General features: G+C 45.9%; 1 protein-coding gene across 1 annotated transcript in view; it reads left to right on the top strand.

Annotated features, from left to right (window-relative positions):
* Kkv (hyaluronan synthase-like protein kkv) overlaps positions 1–23,229 on the top strand; it is a 101,512-nt gene that overhangs the window by 62,444 nt on the left and 15,839 nt on the right. Inside the window, exons 3-10 of the mRNA XM_077700592.1 lie at positions 9,125–9,363; positions 12,819–12,991; positions 15,980–16,950; positions 19,327–19,420; positions 19,520–19,725; positions 20,594–20,673; positions 20,795–20,903; positions 21,586–21,950. Of these exons, the coding sequence (XP_077556718.1) occupies positions 9,125–9,363; positions 12,819–12,991; positions 15,980–16,950; positions 19,327–19,420; positions 19,520–19,725; positions 20,594–20,673; positions 20,795–20,903; positions 21,586–21,950 (2,237 nt within the window). The remainder of the gene's footprint in view (positions 1–9,124; positions 9,364–12,818; positions 12,992–15,979; positions 16,951–19,326; positions 19,421–19,519; positions 19,726–20,593; positions 20,674–20,794; positions 20,904–21,585; positions 21,951–23,229) is intronic.

The following is a 23,229-nucleotide window of genomic DNA, read 5'->3' as shown; positions in this document are numbered from 1 at the left end:
TTCTTTTAAGTGCAGAGCGCTTTATGGGCTCGCGTTGTCGTCGTAGCTCGCTAACGGTCGATGTGACTGCCGGAATCAGGCGGCGCAGCGAGATAACGGACCCAAATAGAGCCTTCTGTACCGGGGTGAGGGAGTCACGCTGAGGCTTCGAAAACCACACGATTTAAATCGTCATAATTGTTCGAACCTCGTGAACCGCTGGCGATTGTCATACAGCTTTCCGTTATTTAGCGCAAAGAAATCTGCAGGTACATTTCAGGCAAAATCTGTGTATATAACCGGCAGCCTCCATGTTCATTTAGTTAGGAACGCTCGTTGGACAATTGGTTTTTACGATAGTAAGCGGAAAAAGCGTCCGCGCAAGAAAAAAATGGAGCGTTCGAAATGACGTAGAAAGGTTCCAGCAGCGCAAGAAAAGAATGGCGCGTTCGAAATGCCGAAAAAAGGCTCCAGACGCGCAAGAAAAAAATTACGCGTTCGAAATGATACAAAACAGCTTCAGCATACGAAGTTAAAGGAAGGACAACTAGAAGACTCCCGCTGGCGCAGTTCCAGGCAGGGGGCGCGCCAACAGCGCGAAGGCGGGAAATTTGAAATGCACTGGGTGGCAGCAGTGAGCGGATAACGGCATTGATAACGGCGCTGCAGCCCATTATGGCGAATTACTGCTTTGTACTTCCGACAGCTTCACATTGAGTGGAATGGCTTTAATTTTATGCTTTCCGTGTACTGTAAGAACCAGTTGACAATCGACTACGGAAAGTGAACAATAGCTACCAAATATATGGTTAATACCAATGTGCCATCCACATTTTTCTTTTTTTGCTGGAGGGGGGAGGGGAAGGGGGGTTGGGGGGGGGGGGGGGCTCTGGAGATGTGCAGTCAGGAATCGCGAACTTCGCGAAAAAAATCACTACAAAGCTCATTTATAAGTTTGGTTTTGTTCGTTTGTTCGATGCGCATCACATGGTCTGTCGTGCGTGCAAAGCTGCGCTGGTCACTAAAATATCCGATTCATGAGCAACAGCGCATAAACCCGTTACCGCGAAGAGACACCATATCATCCCTTGGTCGACATCATGGTTTTATCGCCCTAACACATGGGAAGTCCTATCAAGGACATTAAACAGTCGCACACGCTATCTTCACGTCTTTTATCCGCACCATATCAGGAGCCTACACTACAGAGGAGACAAGACCACATCGTCAAATCTGAATGGACAATTCTATTTCTTCTACCTTTAATGACAATTGTCAAGATTAGATAACGGGATAGCTGGAAGCGATTTCAAAACTCTGCCCTTCCAAAGGCCGAGTCGCTCAGCGAGAAGCACTGGCTGAACGCTGCTGTGGATTCCATAGCAGCAATGGGCGATTAAACGTCTTTACGCGTTTCAGACGCGGGGAAAAGGCGCCGCTCGTGCGCGACGTCCGTTGCGGCTGACGCAACATAAAGCGCACACGATGCGCGAGTTGCTGTGAGGCAACCACCGCATTTTGTATCTTCGCACAATACCGTTAGGGCGTCAAGGTCGAGCAACGTTCTTCTTTATAGCGTAATAAAAACTACACGACAGCGCGCTTAACGCGTGTGCATAGCGTGCACCCCGTGTACGCACCCAGCAACGCGCCAGCTTTCGGGGTTTCGCTGGACGTCTTTGTTGCGCGTGTCGGTCCCACTACCGTAATTGTGCCGTTACCGTCTACTGTAAGCTCAGTGGGGGGAGGTAGGCGTGCACAATCAGACGTGGGCATGAGGCAGCGCAAGTGCCCGCCAGCCACACAAGACTCCGAGCACGCACGTACACACGCGTGCACAAACCTTTTTTTTAAGCGAAAGAAAAGTGTGAAACTTAATCATCTTGTACATCAAATGTTTTGTTTCGGGCATTCCCATCATTATACCATATCAGAATGGGCACTATGCCCTTTGTGCTGTCTCGTCTTATTCAATCCTCCCCGATGGCAAGCGAGGGGTCAACCAGTGTGTACTCTTGCGCTAGCGCATTAACTTGCAATTTTAATTTGTAATTATTGTCTTTTTTCCCCACAAGTCATTGCTCTCCACACCCCGGGGCAACTGTCACTACCTTGCCTGTACGCGTCGAACTGGTTCGCCTCCGCGGTTTTCTCATTTTCTCAAGAACGAACCGTGATCTCAACATCGTCGGCTTTCACAGCAAGGCGGTGCTGTAATCCCACGGGGCGCTCGAGACACGGAGGCGCGGCGCCGCGCGATTCTGCCCCACACGTATATACAGCGGACCATGCGACCAGTTGCGGCCCAGACCGATGTAATCGAGGCTTTGGGCGAAAGGATGAAAGAAAGCGCAATAAAGGATCGACTGACGGCGGCTAGAGCAAGTGCGCGGTTCGCAGCCTCTATGCACCAGGGACTCAAGGCAGCCCAGAAGGTCCGGCGAGGCGAACCGGTCCGCGAGCGATTCGAATCGAGGTCAGCCGATCCAGTCCGCTATGCGACGTCGCGACCCCACGGCAATTCGTGCGCGGAGGCAAAGCGCTGCAGAGAGCGGCGCGGGTCGACGCGAACGCTGCTCGTTCGCGTGGCCGCAGGTAATAAGCGTTTGAGCGCGGACGGTGTAGACACACGCATAACTGGACGCTGACGCGAACCGCCCGGCGGCCCAACCCTTCCGTTCATGAGACCACTGGAGGCCTAACGGGCGCTAACCGCGCTCGGTTCATGCGAGGCCTTCGTCTGGCATAATAGCGCTCCTGTTGCGTCAACTCTGTCCCTTACTCGGTCTAAGCTGTTACAGCAACTGCGTGGCTTTTACGTCCCTATGTTATTTTCTCGCAGGAGCAAGGAACCTGGCACGCTAGGCCTTCTGCGAATTTAAAGAGCGTGGTCTACATTCACGCTGGCACAGAAAAGGCTAGCATCATCTCATGCCCCCCTGCCATGTCAGCTTGAAGAGTTCATCCCTTCACGCTGAGCACGCCTCGTAAGCTTAATCAACAGGCTTCAGCTATTACTACAGGAACACACCCAGTTCTGCTAATTTCTGATTGGTAACGGGCATACGATGTTCCTTTCCGAACAAGTTTTACGTTGAAGGAAACAACAAACATGCTACGAAACAACTTGTCTGTTCCTCCAAACCATCTTTGAAATATTTTTAGTATGATCGCTAGCTCCTTTGTATCTTCCAGTCATGGGCAAGTTACCGAAAAAAAGTAACAGTGTATACGTTACAGTTACCTAAACCAAAAAAGTAACTCTGTTACAGTTACAGTTACGACAAAAAAGTAACGTCGTTACTTTTTCGTTACTGTATAAAACTAAGTAATAGCTAACAAGTCTAAAAATAATTGCGCAAAATATTGGGAGACACGGACGAAGTCAAAGACGGACACACACGGCGCCGTGTGTGTCCGTCCTTTACTTCGTCCGTCTCTCCAATCTTTTGCGGAATTATTTTAGTTAAGGAATACCAACATGCCCAGGACGCTACCCTTATTAAGCTAACAAGATTTCGCAATCACGTCGCCGATCCCAGGAACCCCTCCCTTCGTTTTCTTTGGGGCGAAGGCAGAACGAAGCTCGCCCAAGTATTCCTTGCGCCAACATTCAGATACAGGTGTAGCTACTGTTTTCGTTTCGGCCACAGCCCTCGAAACGAATTCGCGAGGCTTTCCAAGGACATTTCCTCATGAAGTGGCAGTGTGGTCAGACTTCTGCCGGCCAAGATGCTGGCTGGTGTGAGGGCACTCGGGGACCACCATCGTTTGGGTCGGCGTATGTGTGGAGGGGCGTGGAATTTATTACTTCCTCGGTCTCGCTCGTGCACTGTTGACAGATCGACGAAGCCTGTAGACCAGGGGTCCCAAAAGCATGGTCCCAAATACGGTCAGGGGTCTGAAAAGCGCACAATGATCGCAAGCAACTGCGACTTGTGGATCGAACACTCTACAGTGCACACGGGGCTGGACGAGTGCGAGGCCACCGAGAGACTCACCGCGGCGTTTGATGACCCCGCAAACGGGGCTGCACATCGCTAATGAGAAGGCGACGCATCGACCGGAGTTTTCCAGGCTTCCGCGAAAGTGCAAAGGCTTCAGTGCGTTGTGCGGCGTTTGTGGGTGTTTGTTTTCCTGTTCGCCTTTGTGTCAAATACCTCGACTGCACTCCAGATATGGCGAAAATGGTGCAGCCGCGCGTCGGTCTTAGGTTCTGGCGCGTCAACATGCATCCACGTGCGCTTAGGCGCGTGTCGCAGCGTTATTTATGGCCTGGGTGAGAGCGATATCGCGCGGCTGAGGAAAATACTGCAGCTTAAACTTAGAAACTTCGAGCCCTTAGCTGACGGCGTGGGACACCACGCACACGTGCAAGCCTGAACATTTCTAGTCCAGATGTTTTCACCCATGCGAAGGGAGTGAGCTGGCATAGATGAAGTAGACGAAGGTTCTGCAGAAGAAAGGCCGCAAAAGTGAAACGCGCAAACTGTACATCTGCCGTAAATGAGTGTTGCTGTTGGATAATTTTTTTATAAGTTCCTGAAACGATATTTCTCGTTACAGTTCCTCTAACTTATAAGTAACTAGTTACAGTTACAAGTTACTGAAAAAAGTAACTAGTTACCGGTAACACGTTACTAGTAACTAGTTACAGCCGAAGACTGGTATCTTCGCAACGAACACAGTTTCAAGAGACCAAGGACAAAACGGCAGCCAGAAAAAAAAAAAAAACGCAAGGGGGACCTGAGCAATTCCCACTCCTTAGTCACTCGTTCGCTGCCCACTCCTTCGTCGTCGTTGGTTGTGGGTCAACATTGCGCCACGCGATATTTGGCGCTTCTTTTCCTTTTCGTGACAATATTACACCGGTAGTCCTGGTTCGTACTTGTAAACAAAGCGAGGCACTGCGGTCACAACTCATGGCGTTTGCCTTCGGATTGTCCGCAGCTTTGCCGGCGCCGAGTCGGTGTTGTATCGGGTTGGACTCAATTCTGCAGTGGTGGCGTTAGGATGATGATGAAGAAGATGGTGATGATATTGGTGGACGGACATATCCAGTTAGGAAATCGCCCAATCATCACTGCTTAAAATATGTTCTGAACAAGGCACTGCACAAAGATAAGCTAGATGCGTTTGTAAAGCGTTCTTTTAGTCGGAGTGAAGAGAGCAAAAATAAATTAAAATAAAAAGGAATCCCACAAATCGCAGGAACAAAAGAAACCAATTATAGCGGAAATCGATGACACTTTCCAGCGAAGCTAAGGGGGCAGAGCAAACTTCCCGGCGGCAGAGCACCGATGCATTAGGTGTGCTTTTATTTCCCTTATTCTTGGCGTTCTCTGTCCCTGCGTCCGCAGGAGGCCCTTTCGTTGCCATGTGTACTATAGCCACTACCGACGTCAGCGCCACCGCAGTTTTGTACCGTCGCACTGTGCAGTACAAATGTGTACGGGCGTGCATATAGTATCGGTGCACTGAAGCTAAAGCTACCATCATGACGAATTCGCTGCGATAGGAATCATGGTGGTCGTGGACAGTGTAAAAATGTAAACGAGTCTTTTGCTTCTTCTTTTTCCTTCCTCATCTTATTCTCTTCTTCTTACCTGTACCAGCAGTGATAGGACGCGACATAAGCGATGTGGCAGACGATGAGCGAGTGGATGAGTCGCGTGAGATTCGCCTAGAATATCTTGCTTGCTCGTGTTTCTATGAAAATGACTTCCTTTTCGTAGTGGTTTCCAGCTGGCCCACAACGTTTTCTGACCTGCGAACGAGAAGCCCAAGTGCGGTCTCTACGGCCCACTTGGAAGGGCGCGCAGTCTTGTCTCGAGCTCCTCCAGCTCCTGCTCTTCGAAACCACATAGCGAGACACGTACTCGCCCAGCGTCCTCACGAAAAAGTCTGCAAGCGCGTGACGCAGCTGCCACTCGTCGCCCGCGTTGCCTAATTGCTCGGCTAAAAAGAAGCCCCGTAGACGGCAGTTAGTCGCTGCAGTTTTTACCGTCTCGTGGTCGCCGTGCTGTTCCACTTCTCCGTGCCACCCGAAACGCGAAGCCCCGAAGACTGGGCTGGCTTCTTCGTTCTCTTTTCTCCGGTCCGCCTCTCGGGCCGCTTGTCCGCGCTGTCCCACTTCGCCCGGCCGCGACACGCGGAGACCTGTCACAAAAGAGCTCGCTGTCGACGACGCGGCGCGGCTTTGAAAGCGCGTTGCGTGCATACTGGGCGCACACGGGCCGAGAGTGAAACTGGTTCATTGTTGTTTTGTCTCTCCGGAGATAAAACGGCGGCGGCGTCTCGTCGAGGCACGTCGGAACGGGCGCGGGAAAAGCCCGCGAGCCTTGTTAGCAGCCGCCCTGCCGCGTTGACCGCTGGGCCATTATATTCAGCAACGGCAGCGCACTTGCAAATGCTGAGCGGTTGGTTTGTTTGGAACGGCGCTCTGTACGCGGCACAGGCAGAGCGATGTGGACATAAACAACGACCGTATCAAGATTGAAGCAGTCGGCGTCAGCTTACAAGCGCCCACGGGCAGCAACGTAACCATGAGGGACGATTCTGGACGGACGGCAGTGATCCGTCCCGGAGCGTCTTTCGACGTTACGTTTGTGCTCGTGATTGCTTGTTGTCATCCCAAGCCAACAATGTTTTCAACAGCAGGGCAGCTGAACAATCCATAAGTTCGGTGTTGCAGGAAAAAATACCAAGAAAATGCGGAACGCTTGTGAGCGCGTGCCTCGCGGTGAACGCCGAACCCCCGGCTCTCACTGTGGCTTTAGTAAAACTAAAAAAAGAACTCCAGCGCTGTCATCTAGCGCTACCGCGCATGTAATCCTTTGCATGATGACAGCGACGATATCGGTGCATATGACGATGATTACTACTAGCACAGTTCAGAGCAACGACGGACCACGTAAATAAACAATCTCAAACGTGTACAGATGCATGGTGATATGTCCTGCAGTGCTTACGTATAAAGAAATCGTGCAGCTTCGCTATGATTCAAGCCATGCGCGACTTCGTGCAAGCTTCGCCAGTTGGGCTGGCGCAAGTCTGCAATGCTGAGAATGACTCTGCATCCACCACTCGCGGCGAAGAAGATGACCTCTTCGATACATATGACGACGTTCACTAGCACCGCAACTATGCAAACAATCAATGATACTGAGACTTAACTGTGTGTCCGGTAATGCTCCCCTGCAACAGCTTCGCCAATCAAGTCTGGCGCGTGAGTGCAAGCTTCCCTGAATTTTTGTTCCATTGTAAATCCTTTTCATTTATTACACTTAGTTGACCACCGGAGGCAGAGTGATGGGTACCTCTACTGGTAGCTAGTGGTAGCGTCACCCATTGCACACACAGCACGACCACCACTATGATGATGATTGTGGGAGTTTAACGCGCCGACGCAACGCAGGCGATGAGGCGCGTCGTAGTGGAGGGCTCCGGATTAATTTCGACCACCCTGGGATCTTGAACGTGCGCCGAAATCTCGTACACACGGGCGTTTTTGCTTTCCGCCTCCATCAGAAAATCGGCCGCCGCGGCCGTGAATCGAACCCGCGACCTCGTGCTCAGCCACGCAAAGCCTTAGCCACTGAGCCACCGGAGTGGGCGACCACCACTATCGTTACATTGTCGTTGCAGGCACCACCATCGATACATTGCTAATCGCATTCCCTCAGATGATGGGGTCGGCCTCAATTTTTTGGCAAAATTTTGGTTGCAGCCATCTTTTCACCTTCACCATGGTAGCGTTAAATTATTAAAAATATATTCGCTTTTCCTAGAGCAGACGTATCTCTTTAATCGAATTATGCATATATCGCTCTATTCAGTTGAATTCTAATTCGACGTATCTACTCTGCAGTGTATACATCACGATGGGAAGCACGTGGGCTGGTTGATGCATATTTAAGGCGTGAGAAAACAGCGGTAAAAACAGCAGACATGTATTTAAGGCGACTGCAAGCAATAAATATTTTGGCTCTTAGCGCTGTGTTTGTGTGAGCTCAGTCTAATGCCCTGCTTCAGCGCTGTTTCCTGATATCCTACAGTGTAGAACCACCATATAGCTTCGTTTTGTGTTATGGTCCTTCTCGAATTTCCTGGCATGAAATCAAGCTCACAGCTTTGAACTTTTAGCCCAACCTGTAACACAAAAACCCAGGTTTCCACAAGTGAAAACAATTTTTTTTTTCCAAGATGGGATCTCTTTTGTCTCGGTAAACAAACTAAAAAAAACATGAAATCAAAATAGAACTGAGGCAGCTCTTATTCAACAACAAATGACCACCGCTGAGGCGTTGGGGCGGTAGGTCAACTCACGTGGCTTGCAAACAAAGTACTCGCAAGTTCGAGAAGGGGTACTTGATATCCTGATGTTATTTCCACGCACTATAGGACTCGTTAACTTTACAGCTCTAAATTTTCTGCAATTCGGCATATGTCACACATTCATGGCCACAAATTTTCAGGATACCTGACCCCGTTGTCTGGACATTACGGCAGGATTTTCAGTCCTGGAATGCTCTTGCTACCTTAATAGAGGGTGTGGCTGGTGCCCTTCCGTTTAATGTGTCCATATGTGCCCCTCGAAAGGGGAGTTCTGCTGCATTCATTACTGGAAACTTAGCCATTTCTTCGTCATCAAGAGCTCCCAACTATAAGAAATAATCGCAGGGGTTTGACGACGCCAGTAGCGAAGACGCAGCGAGGTATGACAAGACGTTCGCAGGCATTTTTGCATACTTCGAATTGTTTTTCAGGGTGATACCATCGGTACCACCCCAAACACTTGTGTTCTGCCACTGTGCCGAGTTTCGTTCATGAAAGACCTTTCGTAAAATTAGTTCCCAGTATGTCTGGAAATTTGAAAAAAATACATGTTTTGCAAGGGAGACGTACCGTAAATTTGCTTATGGAATTATTCCCTTAGTTAAACGAACCACAAAACAGCAAGCTTTTACGGAAACAGTCTATGCGTTCGGGAAGCATGCATGTTATGCGAATTTGATTAGAGTGAACTACTTTTTTTTTCTGCGTGGCTGTTCCCTTTGAAGCAGGCGAGATGCGGAAATATCTTAGCGAGCAACAAGCAAGAACGGACACTCTGCCTGATTCTCTGCTTTTTCTCCACGCGCAGCCGGAGGAACAGCCAGGACAACAAGGGATGGGATATCTTCGTGGTGACGCCCAATGACGAGGACGACGAGACGGTCAACTCGAAATGGGTGGACATCACGCTCAAGGTGCTCAAGGTGGTCACCTACTTCATCACTTTCGCCCTGGTGCTCTCATCGGCGGCCATCTCCAAGGGTACCATGCTCTTCATCGTCTCGCACATCGCCAAGAGGACGGTGCCCGTCTGCCGAAATGGCCTCGGTAGGTGGACACACCTGAACACCAGCGAAGACCAAGTGTTCGCAATATTTCAGTTCAAGTGCAGTTCAAGTATCTTATTTCACGCATTTGTACGGACAAAACATTGGTGTTAAAAACATCTGGGCCCTTAGCCAGGCTGTTACTAGTGGGCCGATGCAATGCATTTATACGCAAACACTGACTCAGATTATAAGACATAAACCAAATGTACAGGATTGACCCTACTATTTGCGTACAACAAAAGGTGGGAACCAAACTGGTCCTTACAAAATCTAGGTAATGTGTACCAATCACCAAAGAGACATTGAACGAATCATGCCGAAATATACCCAAGTGATGAATTATAGGTTATACAAAAGGTAGAGGTTCACCTTCGCCGACATGTTTTTTAACGCAAGACGGAAATTAGTGCTCTGCTTTACAATGATGGGGAAGGCTATTTCATATGTTCGTCCCAATGTATTTTATTGCGCGCTTACCATATAAATGTTTGACAGGTGGAATGTTGAAGTTTCTGCTTGTTTGGTAGTATTTGGTTTCCGTTAAAGGGGCCATAAACAACTAATTTGGGAGAGGCCTACTATTTTTCAATATTTCGTAGATAATACAGGTGGTTTTGTAGCCTCTGGCGAATAAGAATGACATAATACCTTCCTTTTTAAAAACTAGAGCAGAATGCTCCGTACGATTCGATAAAGGGATAGTTCTGAGAGCTCTTTTTAGTAATGTTATGATGGTGTCAAGATACAATGGATAAGTATACCCGACGACTCTATACAGTACGTTAAATAAAAGTGAAATATGCTCAAATACAGCATTCTTAACGTTTGTAAATGGAAATGCTGTCGTCATTAATATAAGGTAAAAGAGGGTAAATTTTCTTAGCTTTGAACAGACGTTACTTATATGAGCTTTATGATGCATTCCCGTATTCAAGGTTACACCAAGATAACTGTAGGATTCAACTTCTGAAACTGTATATGCTGATAATTATAGGTTTATTTTAGTAATGTGTTTGTTCGAGGATGAAAATATAAAATATTTAGTTTTGTATGCGTTTAATGGTAGTCTGTTATCACAGAACCGTTTCTACTACGTTACTCAGTACCTTATTTGCAGAGGATTCGGTTTGCTTAATTTCCTTGCCTAAAATTAGTAACAGTGTGTCTTCAGCGTAGATGATTGTTTGCGCGTTACTAATACAAAGTGCAAGTGGAAAATTGTACATTTCTACTGGAAGCTTGGACCCTTCCCTTACTTATGCCTGCATGAAGGAAAAACTTAGCTGCCCTATCAACGCACATTTTCTTTAGGCTCGAATTTAAGCGACCTCGAGATGACTATTAAATTACTTCAGCTAAGTAGCATGTTATGGTATGATTCTTAACAAAAGAGCCAGATGAACCAAACATTCTTTTTTAACAGCAGAGCTGTTTGAGCTTGAGCTTGGTCTCGTGGCATTCGTAAAAAATACAAAAAATACAGAGCACACGCGAGTGTGCGCCTCGTGAGGAGCGCCTAGCTCGACCTCCGAGAATGCTCTTCCAAGTGTTCGTGGTGTGATATATCGCGTGCTTTTCTTCTCGCCAGGTCACGTGCGTTCGCGCCTGAAGTGGGAAGCACAAACACCGAGGTCGCGCTACGGACTCGGAGTTCCCGAAGCCGGTTGCCGCGGGTTCTAGTGCGTGCTAACGCGGTCCACTTTGGAAGAGATGTGAAAGCCTTCGGACAAAACGATCCGGGCCTGCCAATCATGGGGAAATTTAAGCAACAAGTTCAGAAACCTATGTAGGGTGCAACAGCCGGGTCTCCGACAAAGGGAGAGGGGCCGCCAGCTCTGCTGTTTTTTAGCCTTGCTCCACTGGTGCAAGCTGCGCCATTTTTTTTTGCTCGTGTTAAACAGACTTTTATATTAGTCGAGCCCTCGTACAATTCTGGTCGAGTCCTAGTGCCACCAATGCTCCGTTGACTTTCCTGCAGGCAGACGACTGGACGAGTGTCTACAAATACACTTACGCGTCAGCTTCATCTGTTCTTAATGCCAATTTTCCCAACCACCTGGCGCAGAAAGTTAGGCGTCTTTGCTAGCCTAACCTAGCTAGCTTCATTGACCACCGCTCTCTCCATCCTGAAATGCAGAAGTGGCCAAGAAACCATAGAAACGTCCTTTGATGTCCACTGTCGTCCGCCGGATGGTGTACGTATGCAATGTCACGGATAGCACGTGGGCCAGTGGAGGAGCGGCTTTCGAGTCGGTGAGAATAGCAAACTGACCTCGTGGGAGAATAATACCGGTCTTCTGTCAGACTTATCCCGGCGGAAAAGTGTTCTAGGCCAGTTGCCAATATCGAGAAGGTGGTCGTTGGATGCGCAGCTGTCGCTTCTACTAGCTTGGAGGATTGAACGGCCTACTAAATTTTAATAAGTGAAACTGTGCCGCTTTCGCTTCTACCAGCCTAGAGAACTGAGTAGATCCTTGAATTTAACAACAAAAATTGCCTCCAGGAAACCTCTGGGCAGCATGGAAGGCACGTAATAGAAGAATGCAGAAATGAGAAACTGTACGACTGGATGTGGGCGTCAGGTTCTGTAACAGCACCACTAGCAGCAGGAAGAACAACAACAACTAACACGGCCCTCACGACAAACAAAAAAAAAACGTACAATACTATGAATAGAATACCTAGAAACAGCAAATATTTTATGAGGCTAGCTTCATGAGGTGCATCAGTATTACCAAGATGATAGGTAAAATTAGTCCCTTTCCCCAAACTTGAATCCTCTGTGTTCTTTATCCTTCGCAGCTATACAGAATATACTTGAATGCGTCTGTTTTATCAGATGGTGTTCAGTTGCATACGCATGTGCTTGCTATTTCAATTCTGATATCGTTCATTCATAAAATTGGATATGGCGAAGCCGATAACCGTCTGTCCAACGTTTTATGTCATGGTAGCCATTCATTGTATATATGTAAATAATGGCTTCACTGCAAAGGGAAATTTTACATTCTTTGAAACGAAGGCGTGCGGGGCTACACAAAGAAAACTATCCCTTGTAGCCATGTGGCTACTCCTCGGGGGGAGGACAGCGTTCTTATTGCAGGAACCTACACTACTTCAGGAGTATTCCTCTAAACTGGTCTATTAAGCTGTCAATTGTGCTATGGTTGTCGCGAAGTCGTCGTGCTCTGTAACCGCCCGTCTCGATGTCTTGTTCTGCCTGAAAAAAAAAAATAAATAAACACCCCTTCCACTTATCATACAAAATGCGCAATGCGTTGGTTGGGCCGAGAAATTAACAAAAAAGGGTTTTGCTTCAAGTAAAAGACGCGCGTTAGGTATAATTGTACACGTCACCGAGAGCTCACGGTGAAAAAGTTTGCTTCGCGTGTTTTGCAGCGACGTTCAGGGCTCTGTTATTTAGGCGGTTCCTTTTTCTTTTCTCTCTTCCAGCCGTGGAGCGTGACAAGGACCATGAGGCTACCATATCGGACATCGAGAAAATCTCGTGGCTTTGGGTGCTCTTCTTCATCCTTATCATCCCCGAATTGTTCACGCTGTTTCGAAGCAGCAGGATATGTGTCTTCAAGTCGTACCGTCGACCAGACAAGATAACGTTCTTGACGGTGAGTTGACTAGCCCGGCAAGCTCTCGACGCTAGTCGAGGTAATCTGGTCATGGAATGCTCCTGAGTCACAGCGGCAATTATTTCAGAGCAGACTGAAGGCGACGGCCCGTGCTTTATCTTATCGACCCGTGGCACACATAAAGGTCACTTACCAAACGGTGGACGTGACGTCACAGGCAGTAATAAATAAATAAATAAATAAATAAATAAATAAATAAATAAATAAATAAATAAATAAATAAATAAATAAATAAATAAATAAATAAATAAATAAATAAATAAATAAATAAATAAATAAATAAATAAATAAATAAATAAATAAATAAATAAATAAATAAATAAATAAATAAATAAATAAATAAATAAATAAATAAATAAATAAATAAATAAATAAATAAATAAATAAATAAATAAATAAATAAATAAATAAATAAATAAATAAATAAATAAATAAATAAATAAATAAATAAATAAATAAATAAATAAATAAATAAATAAATAAATAAATAAATAAATAAATAAATAAATAAATAAATAAATAAATAAATAAATAAATAAATAAATAAATAAATAAATAAATAAATAAATAAATAAATAAATAAATAAATAAATAAATAAATAAATAAATAAATAAATAAATAAATAAATAAATAAATAAATAAATAAATAAATAAATAAATAAATAAATAAATAAATAAATAAATAAATAAATAAATAAATAAATAAATAAATAAATAAATAAATAAATAAATAAATAAATAAATAAATAAATAAATAAATAAATAAATAAATAAATAAATAAATAAATAAATAAATAAATAAATAAATAAATAAATAAATAAATAAATAAATAAATAAATAAATAAATAAATAAATAAATAAATAAATAAATAAATAAATAAATAAATAAATAAATAAATAAATAAATAAATAAATAAATAAATAAATAAATAAATAAATAAATAAATAAATAAATAAATAAATAAATAAATAAATAAATAAATAAATAAATAAATAAATAAATAAATAAATAAATGTTTAATAGCCCCGCTAAGGCCACTGCGGTTTGATTGATGAATAGTAGAAATTAGTCACTGGTACCGAGTGTTCAAATACATGTCGCATGAATTACTGCTGCCCTTTTGTATTAATTACCCACAAACTCAATTACGCTCTTTATGGAAACATACATAATTAGATTCACCGAGTAAGATATCTTTCTCCTTGATTACATCATTTAATCGCTTGGCAATGTTACAGCGCGGAAATAAGACATGTTAGCGTGTAGATAGATAAACCACTTTGGTTGTGCAAGCTTCAATACAAGATCGTTGGGGACTCGAATAAAAAAATTAAAGCAATTCTACTCAACGTGAAAGCTGTCGGAAGTGCAGAGTTGCGCCCTTCTGCGCACTTTCCTACCACCCTTCATGCTCTTACCCTCCCTGTCTCACTCTTCTCTTGATAAATCGGATAGAGGTTTGTTCAATGCAATTCAATTTTCCCACCTTCGCAGTGCTCTTGCGCCTTTCCCTTGGACAGATGGCATCCTTTTCCTTATATCTTGTTCCTTATTCTGCCTGCAACGGCACGAGCTTGAGTTCTGTTCTTTTTATGCTTGCTTTCATTTCGCACGTTCAGGAGCCTTTCTTCGCCGCTTTGAACCCATCACGTTTTTTTTTTTTTTTCTTTGGCGGACACTTTTTTCGCTTACTACCGTAAAAACAAACCCAATGAGTATCCCTAACTAAATGGACGTGGGGACTGCCGGTTAATGACATATATTTTCCCTCAAAGTACTATCGGCGTCAAATGAAACGCGAACACGAAAATATGAACCAGAACGTGCAAAATTGAAAAATACTGTTCGTAGAGTTCACATAATGGCTTGCTATTGGTATGTTTGGAAATCCACTTTTCCCAAACTTTGTTTTTGCAACTAATTCACGCGTCATTTTGGCTTGCATGGAAAGAAATCGCGCTATTTGTGTGTTCAGGTTGATATTTTCGTGTTCTCGTTTCATTTCACGCCGATAGTACCTGCAGTTTTTTTTTGCGCTAAATAATGGGGAGGTGTATTACAAGTTCCAGTGGTTCCAGGGGTTTCGGGTTGTTCTGAGTGTATAAACCTCTTCTTCAAGTATCCTCTTAACTTTTGGCCGGAAGGCTGAATCAAGGGACAAGCGTGTATCTTTTCGAAGCCTTTGTCTGGGTGCGTCTGGGTCCGTGACGTCGCGTGACTGCGGCGGCCTAGATAGCGTGGCCGAGGACGAGCCACGAAGACAAGCCGGGTCTCTAAAGGGCTCTGCACTTTATATTCGTACGCGTTCCAGTTACTAACATTGTGTGGTATGGCGATGTTCATAGCCATTTCGTTCAGACATTATAAAACTGAACAAACGTTATTGGTATGACAAAATGGCCTACCAATTACACTTTCACTGCATATTCTGGGCTGCTTCTTCCGACTAATAAAATACCGTCTGCTAATACAGCAAATAAAAATACATTGTTTGGCTAGTTGGTGTTGCATTCCAAAAATTGAAAAAAAAAAAGAACTGCGCGTAAAAGACGGGACTATGACGAGAAACTGGACGGGAGCAGGTCCTGTTTTTTTTTCTTATAAGTTTTTTTTTTAAAGCAACGCACCTATTTTTTGGTATAGCAGGTTGGAGGCAGAATTTTATTCGGGACTGAGCGCCTTGGAATAATAGCAGATGAAAGTTACTGATATGCTGTCCGTAAATGTAGCGTCTGTGTAAAATGTGTCGTACGATGGGCTGGTAAGATGCAGGGCTCTGCTTTAACGCCTACCACCGTCTGATGTTGGATTCATGTCACTTGGGATGAGCTCGACTGTAAAGCGTAGTATCGAATCCTGTGGCAGAAATTCCTTCCGCATGCGGTTGCATCTACCCCGTGAACCACAGTCAGTTGCTCCCTCATCGCCGATGGTGCTGTTACCCGTCTACACTTCACATTGCAGGTATTCCTGATGGAGACCGCGCACACGGTCGGGCTATGCATGCTTGTATTCATCGTTCTTCCGGACTTGGACGTGGTCAAGGGTGCCATGCTGACCAACTGCGTCTGCTTTGTGCCGGCCTTCTTCAGCATGCTGGCGCACTACAAGGGCGAAGGCAAGCGTTTCGCCAGGCTCATTCTCGACGCGCTTAGTCTGCTGGCCCAGGCCACGGGATTCGTCATCTGGCCTTGGGTCGTCACGGGTCCACGCACATGGGCTGTGCCCATAGCCGTCTTCCTCACGTCCTTCCGCTGGTGGGAGAACTACGTGGACCGGCGTTCCCCGATCCGCTTCGTTGCCCGCCTGGCCGAGATGAAGGATGACCTGCGCAAGAGCCGCTACTTCACCTACATCTTCGTCTCCTGCTGGAAAGTACTGGTCATCTTCTGCTGCATGCTGGGCTTCATGAACCTCACGCTGGAAAACGTCCTCACCATATTTCGGAACTTCTCTGCCGGCTTCCGCACGCACAAGATAGACGTGGTCCAGATACGACGACAGACGCTGGGTGACCTCCCAGACTTGCCGACGGCCAGTCCCCTCGACGACGACGTGTCCATAGTGGCCAGCGAGTGGACGCCTATATTCGTCGCTGCTATTCAGGTGCTTTCCAGCTTGCTGTGCTACGTGTCGGCCAAGTTCGCGTGTAAGATCTGCATCCAGGGCTTCAGTTTCGCCTTTCCTGTTAGCCTGACCATCCCGGTGTCCATATCGCTGCTCATTGCCGCTTGCGGCATGCGGACAGAGGACGTGTGCTTCTTCGAGAACTACATTCCCAAGTACCTCTTCTGGAAATGCCCCGCGGGAGAGTTCTTCCAGGAATTTATAACCACCCAGCACGCTTGGATATGGCTGGCCTGGCTTTTGTCGCAGACCTGGATTGCAGTGCACATTTGGATGCCCAAATGTGAGAGGCTAGCCTCTACGGAAAAGTGAGTTTGCCGTTCTAATACCCGCCTCTCACGAGTTGACCTGCAGAGCCTCGAATGGACGTCCATCCACTCCACGCATTGATAATTAAGGCATTAGAGGTAAACCTGTGAATGCGTTGATTTTTTATGGTGAGCACACCTTGCGTTGCGCACATAAATATTACGATCATACACATTTACACATACACACACACGTAAGTAATACACATACGATCAAAGCATGTCAGTGTCCACCCCAGCTTACAAAATAGAACTAGCGGAGCTTTCGAAGTTAATCAATGCGTAAGACAGCTGACATACAAAAGTATAACATGAAGAGGATTGAGCATGCTGTAAAGAACGGAGGCAGCCTGAAAGCAGTGAAGAGGCGTCTAGGCATCGGCAAAAATCAGCTGTACGCACTTAAAGACAATCAAGGCAATGTCATCACAAATAGGGATAAAATAGTTATAGTAGCCGAGGAGTTCTGTAGAGATCTGTACAGTAGTCGCGACATACCGAACGACGAAGTAGTTCAAAGGAGATAGACATCCCCCAAGTCTCGACAGAACAACTAAAGAAAGCGTTGAAACAATTGCAAGGGGGCAAAGCACTTGGTGAAGATCAGATAACAGCAGACCTCTTGAACGATGGCGGGCAAATTGTACTAGAAAAACTGGCAAATCTTTATACACTGCCTAATGACCGCGAGTGTTCCGGAATTTTCGAAGAACGCGAACCTCATCCTAATGATAAGAAAGGTGGCATGAAGGACTTGAAAAATTACAGGCCGATCAGCTTACTGTGTGTCGTCTACAAGGTACTTACAAGGTAACCGCTAACAGAATTTCTACCACCTGAGATTTCAGTCAACCTAATAAACAAGCAGAGTTTCGCAAAGGCTATTAAACAACAGACCATAGTCATACTATCAATCAGGTGATAGAGAAATGCCCGCAGTTACTTAATCCCTATATATTCCTCTCAAAGATTATGGGAAAGCATTTGACTCGGTCGAAACCTCAGCAGTCATGCAGGCGTTGCGGAATCACTGTGTAAACGAGCATTACGTAAGAATATTGGAGTACACCTACAATGGGTCCACAGCTACCATCGTCCTCCATAAGGAGAGCAGTAAAATACCTATTAGGAAGGGCGTCAATCAAGGCGGTACAATCTCTTCAATGTTATTCACAGCATGTTTATAAGAGGTATTCAGAACACTGGATTGGCAACAGGTGGGCGAAAGGGTTAAGCAGTAACCTAAGGTTTGCTGATGATGTTGCCTTGCTAGATAACTCGGGGGACGAATTGCAAAACATGATTACCGCACTGGACAAGCAGAGTATAGTCATGGGCCTGAAAATATTATGCAGAAAACTAAAGTAATGCTCAATAGCCTCGGGAGGACACAGCGGTTTGAGATAGGTGGCGAGGCAGTAGAAGTGGTAAGCGAATATACCTAGTTAGGCTAAGTAGTGACCCCGGATCCCAGCCATGAGGCAGAGATAATTAGAAGGATAAGAACGGGCTGGAGTGCATGCGGCCGGCATTCTCAGATAATGAATAGCAGCCTACCATTGTCCCTGAAGAGGAAATTATATAACAGCTGCATCTTACCGATACTAACCTACGGGGCAGAAACTTGGAGGCTCACTAAAAGGGTCCAACTTAAATTGAAGACGACTCAGCGAGGAATGGAACGGAAGACAATAGGTGTAACGTTAAGGGACAAAAAGAGAGCGGAGTGGGTCAGGGGAAAAAAGGTGTGCTAAGGACATATTAATAAAGACATGGGCTTGTGCAGGGCGTGTAATGCGAAGCCAATATAGCCGTTGGTCATTAAGGGTGACAGAGGGGATCTCTAGAAAAGGCAAGCGTGGCAGGGGGCGGCAGAACGTTAGGTGGGCGAATGAGATCCAGGCGTTTGCAAGAATAAATCGTTCGCAGTTAGCACAGGACCCGGATACTGGGAAATCTATGGAAGAGGCCTTTGCCCAGCAGTCGGCGTAGGCAGGCTGCTGCTGATGATGATGACACATTTACAAACCTGTTCGTTTCGTCTTCTCCCGCTTTTGCATAGGTGTGTGGCCTTCTGCCACTACAATGAAAAGTTGGCGGGCAGTCAATTTAGTCATCATGGCAATACATGTTGAACCGTAGGGAGATAACTGATAAAATTCGATCAGACACTGAGTTTTTTTCTGCTTGCGGTATATGAGACAGCTAAGGGACGCTTACCAGGTACCGCTATATGACTTCTTTTTTTAAAATTGAAAATGTTGAAACTGCCGATATGCGAGCCCATCCTGCAGGAAAAGAGACTGGCAAACATTAACGTTTGTGTATCCTAACCGATGCTAGCTAATATTTTGGCGACCCGCCATTTCTTTCAAGGCTCTTCGTGAATCCGATGTACTGCGGAGTCTTGATCGACCAGTCACTAGCGCTGAACCGGAGGAGAGACGACGAAGGCGAGATCAAGAGTGACGTGAGGAAGCACTCTCTCCCACTATAGGATATCCTTTACACAGTTTTCCATAAACGCCAATAAATTATTATTTTTTTGCGCTTGTGTTTTCTCCGACAGGAACTTGCTTTGGACACGCACGACGACAACGACATCTCGCAGTACTACGAGACGATCTCGATCCAGACCGAATCTTCGGGCAACCAGAATGGCAGGACAGCGTCGTGCGCGAAGACGACTGACCACATCATTCGTATCTACGCATGCGCCACCATGTGGCACGAGACTGCTGAAGAGATGATACAAATGTTAAAGTCTGTAATCAGGTAGGTGGTGAGGGATGAAGTATCCTGGTCATTTTTTCCTTAAACGTTTGCACTTGTAAAAGTTTTTTTCCCACGGCTATTCTCCTCTGTTTAATGTCGCCAGCATGAGACAAACGGTGTTCTCTGCAGTGAATAAAGAAATAAGAAAAAAAGGGGGATGCAGGCAGTATAAGGGGAGGCGAGGGGATAGGTATGCAGCATACATACTTCCATTTTCCTCGGAAGACAGGTAAAGAAGTCCTTTCCGTCCAGTAGTTTTTCAGTGCTGCTATCGCAACTCATTATGCACACGACTTTTGCTGATGATATCGGTGCCTGTTCAAACTATTGCGGCTACTGTATCAACTACTGATGTAGTTGATACAGTTGATACAGTAGTTTCAACTACTGCTGTAGTTGAAACTACTGTATGAGGTACTGCGGCTGAAGACAACGCCCAGAACACGGCAGTTTTGTTGGATTATAACCCTTATCTCCCATCTGCATATTTCGTCCAGCGACCACTGCAAGCTGAGCTTTGTTTTTTGACTCATCGAGTGCTCCCATACGTTCCCTTTGCGCTAGCCGCCTGGTGTTAGAGGGTACGCTTATCCTGGGTTTCCGGAGATTAAAGTGAACCCATTCTTTCGTTCGGAGCACCACCATATTATCATTATTTTCAATGTCAATCGGCTTCAATTAACCACCGTTTCGTTTTTCTTAAATCACTGAATAACTTCAGCCGCATAGTACAGCAGAATCAAGCGGAAAACGTTAAACAATGGGGCACACTGAAAACTGATAGAAAAGACGCCTTTAAAATCAGTGAACCGGCTTTTAATGTTTTCACCAACCACACGTTTTCAATGATGTATTCCATTTTTCACAGGATGGATGAGGATCAAAGTGCCAGGAGAAATGCTCAAAAGTATCTGCGCATTGTTGATCCAGACTATTACGAATTTGAAGGTACGTGTTCAGATATATTGACTACGTCGTTAAACGAATCAACCATAAAGAAAAACATAACACTTGCATAGATCATGCCACTAACTGCACTTCGTGGGCATTCCTGCCTTCTTTCTTGCAGTCCATGTGTTCTTCGACGATGCTTTCGAACTGAGCGACGACAATGATGAAGAAATGGTTGTAAACCGCTTCGTCAAGCAGATGGTGCGGGTTATTGACACTGCCGCCAGGTGACAGCTGTTTTTGACAACTTCGGCGATATCCTTTGAATATACGTACTTACGAATTAACAATGTTTCCAGACATTTAGTGTGGTTCTAACAAGCTTCATCGCAATCGATTAATGTTTATCCACAATGTTTAGGTACTTGCTTTTTTTGCAGGTGGTGTGTCAAAAGATGAGCGAAAAAGAAAAGACAAACTTGCATCCTATTTCCGCCCCTCTGTCCCGTTTCATTGTTTACCTTGAGATGGTCGGAAACACATCAGCATGCTTGCGCCTGTTTCATTCACACTCGGTGCCAACCTCATTTAGAGCGTCCTTTCGTGAGCCTTGATTGCGGGTTTATTTCGCGGCAATTAAGAAACTAAAACAGAACCTTCAACATCTTGCTGCACAGCTAATCTCCTGAACATCCCAGGCCCTAATAGCCTTCTTAAGACAGATCCAGAAGAGCTCAAAATTGGGCAATAATCCTGCTTTTCAGGATGCCTTTGTTTAGGCGAACGCACAAGGCAGCCGTTTTTGTTTCGGTCTCCTACTTTTGGTTTACGCCTTTGTTTTCAGAAGATGCCAGTGGCGCGAGCGCCTGCGAGCGTAGTTTGCCTGTCAGTGTACAGGCGAACTGATTCTGACATGAAGTACTGGCATTACTGTTTTTCACGAGGCCATTTTTTATTCTATTCACTCAGCAACGTTCACCAGTGCAACATCCGCCTGAAGCCTCCCAAGAAGCTGCCCACGCCGTACGGGGGCCGGCTGGTGTGGCAGATGCCGGGGAAGAACAAGCTGATCGCACACCTCAAGGACAAGGGCAAGATCCGGCACCGAAAGCGCTGGTCGCAGGTCATGTACATGTACTACCTGCTGGGCCACAAGCTCATGGAGCTGCCCGTGGACGTGAGCCGCAAGGCCGTCATGGCCGAGAACACGTTCATCCTAGCGCTCGACGGGGACATCAACTTCCGGCCGCACGCCGTCCAGCTGCTGGTCGATCTCATGAAGAAGAACCGGGGACTGGGCGCCGCCTGCGGCCGCATCCACCCTGTCGGCACCGGTACGCAAAGGCCCACATAGCCAGACATGCTTGCGGTTCCCATGGGGCTGTCTTGGTACTTAATGCATTGTCTGGCTTAGCTCGGTTGTAGCCCTACCCCGCGTTACGGGCGGTATCACTTTCTCACGAAGATGGAGCCAATGTTCTTGCTCTACATGACCCCTACGCGACATTAAGACACACATAGCGTTCAACAACCTTCGATGCGATTTTGGCATGGAGGCAACTGATTTGTTCTGCTTTAAATATTAACCACTTATAACGTCATATAGGGCGCTTCAGCGCCCTCTTCAGCTTAGGAAACGAAAGTTTAAAAGTACAAGGATATAACTACCTCAAACATGGGTTTAGTGCTAACCGCAACCCCCAGAGAGAAATCCGGAACAGAGTAGCTATGGGCTGGGGAGAGTTAAGCAAGCCCTGTCAAATAATAAAAATTAGGCTACCTCGATCACTCGAAAGAAAAATATACAACCAATGCATCTTGCCGGTGATGATATAGGGCGCTGAAGCTTAGCGCCTAACTATACAACTGGAAAGCAAGCTGAGGTTGGCTCAACGGGCCATGGGACGAAAAATGATAAGAGTAGCACTTAGGGGCAGGAAACGAGCTTCCTAGATCAGGGAACAAACACGAGTAGATGGTATAATAGTTCAAATAAAGGAAGAGAAATTGACTTGGGCTTGTCATGTAATGAAAGAACTAACAACCGGTGGACGACCAAGGTAACAGAGGGGATGCCAAGATACGTGTCTAGAAGGGGGAGGCCAATTACATGATGGAGGGATGAAATAGGGCAGTTAGGGGGCAAAGATCGGACTCGAGCAGCGCAGGACAGGAGCCATTGGAGGTCGATGGGAGAGGCCTTCGTCCTGCAGTGGACCTGAGTAAGCGGTTGATGCTGACGAACGTCATATATCGCGGAACTTAATCCGTGACCTTTGATTTTTGCATCGAAAGCTTGTTAAGCTGCGGTGTGCGTGTATTAAGCTATGTTCAGACTACCGACGTAGCAGCCAGATCGTACGCTACTGCCGTAAAAAAATGGCGTTCCACGCAGTTTGGTTGGCTGAGGCGTCAAATGACGTCATTATTTAAAGATAATAGGACAGTGGCGACAACAGCCTGAACCCACCCTTAGCATGTTTTTGCGTTTCATAGCATTTCACGGCACCGTTTGTAAGGTTAACTGGTTGGCGCTGAGAACTAAAAGTGGACCACGTACTCGTAACTTGCTCTTCCACAAAAATCCCGCTTGGGTAACGCCTAAAGAACACG

This window comes from Haemaphysalis longicornis, unplaced genomic scaffold, assembly GCF_048455015.1.
Source record: "Haemaphysalis longicornis isolate Haplotype H1 unplaced genomic scaffold, Haemaphysalis longicornis Haplotype H1 scaffold_2, whole genome shotgun sequence".
Taxonomy (NCBI): domain Eukaryota; kingdom Metazoa; phylum Arthropoda; class Arachnida; order Ixodida; family Ixodidae; genus Haemaphysalis; species Haemaphysalis longicornis.
The sequence above is the reverse complement of the archived record's forward strand: the minus strand, read 5'-3'. Positions and strand labels throughout refer to the sequence as shown.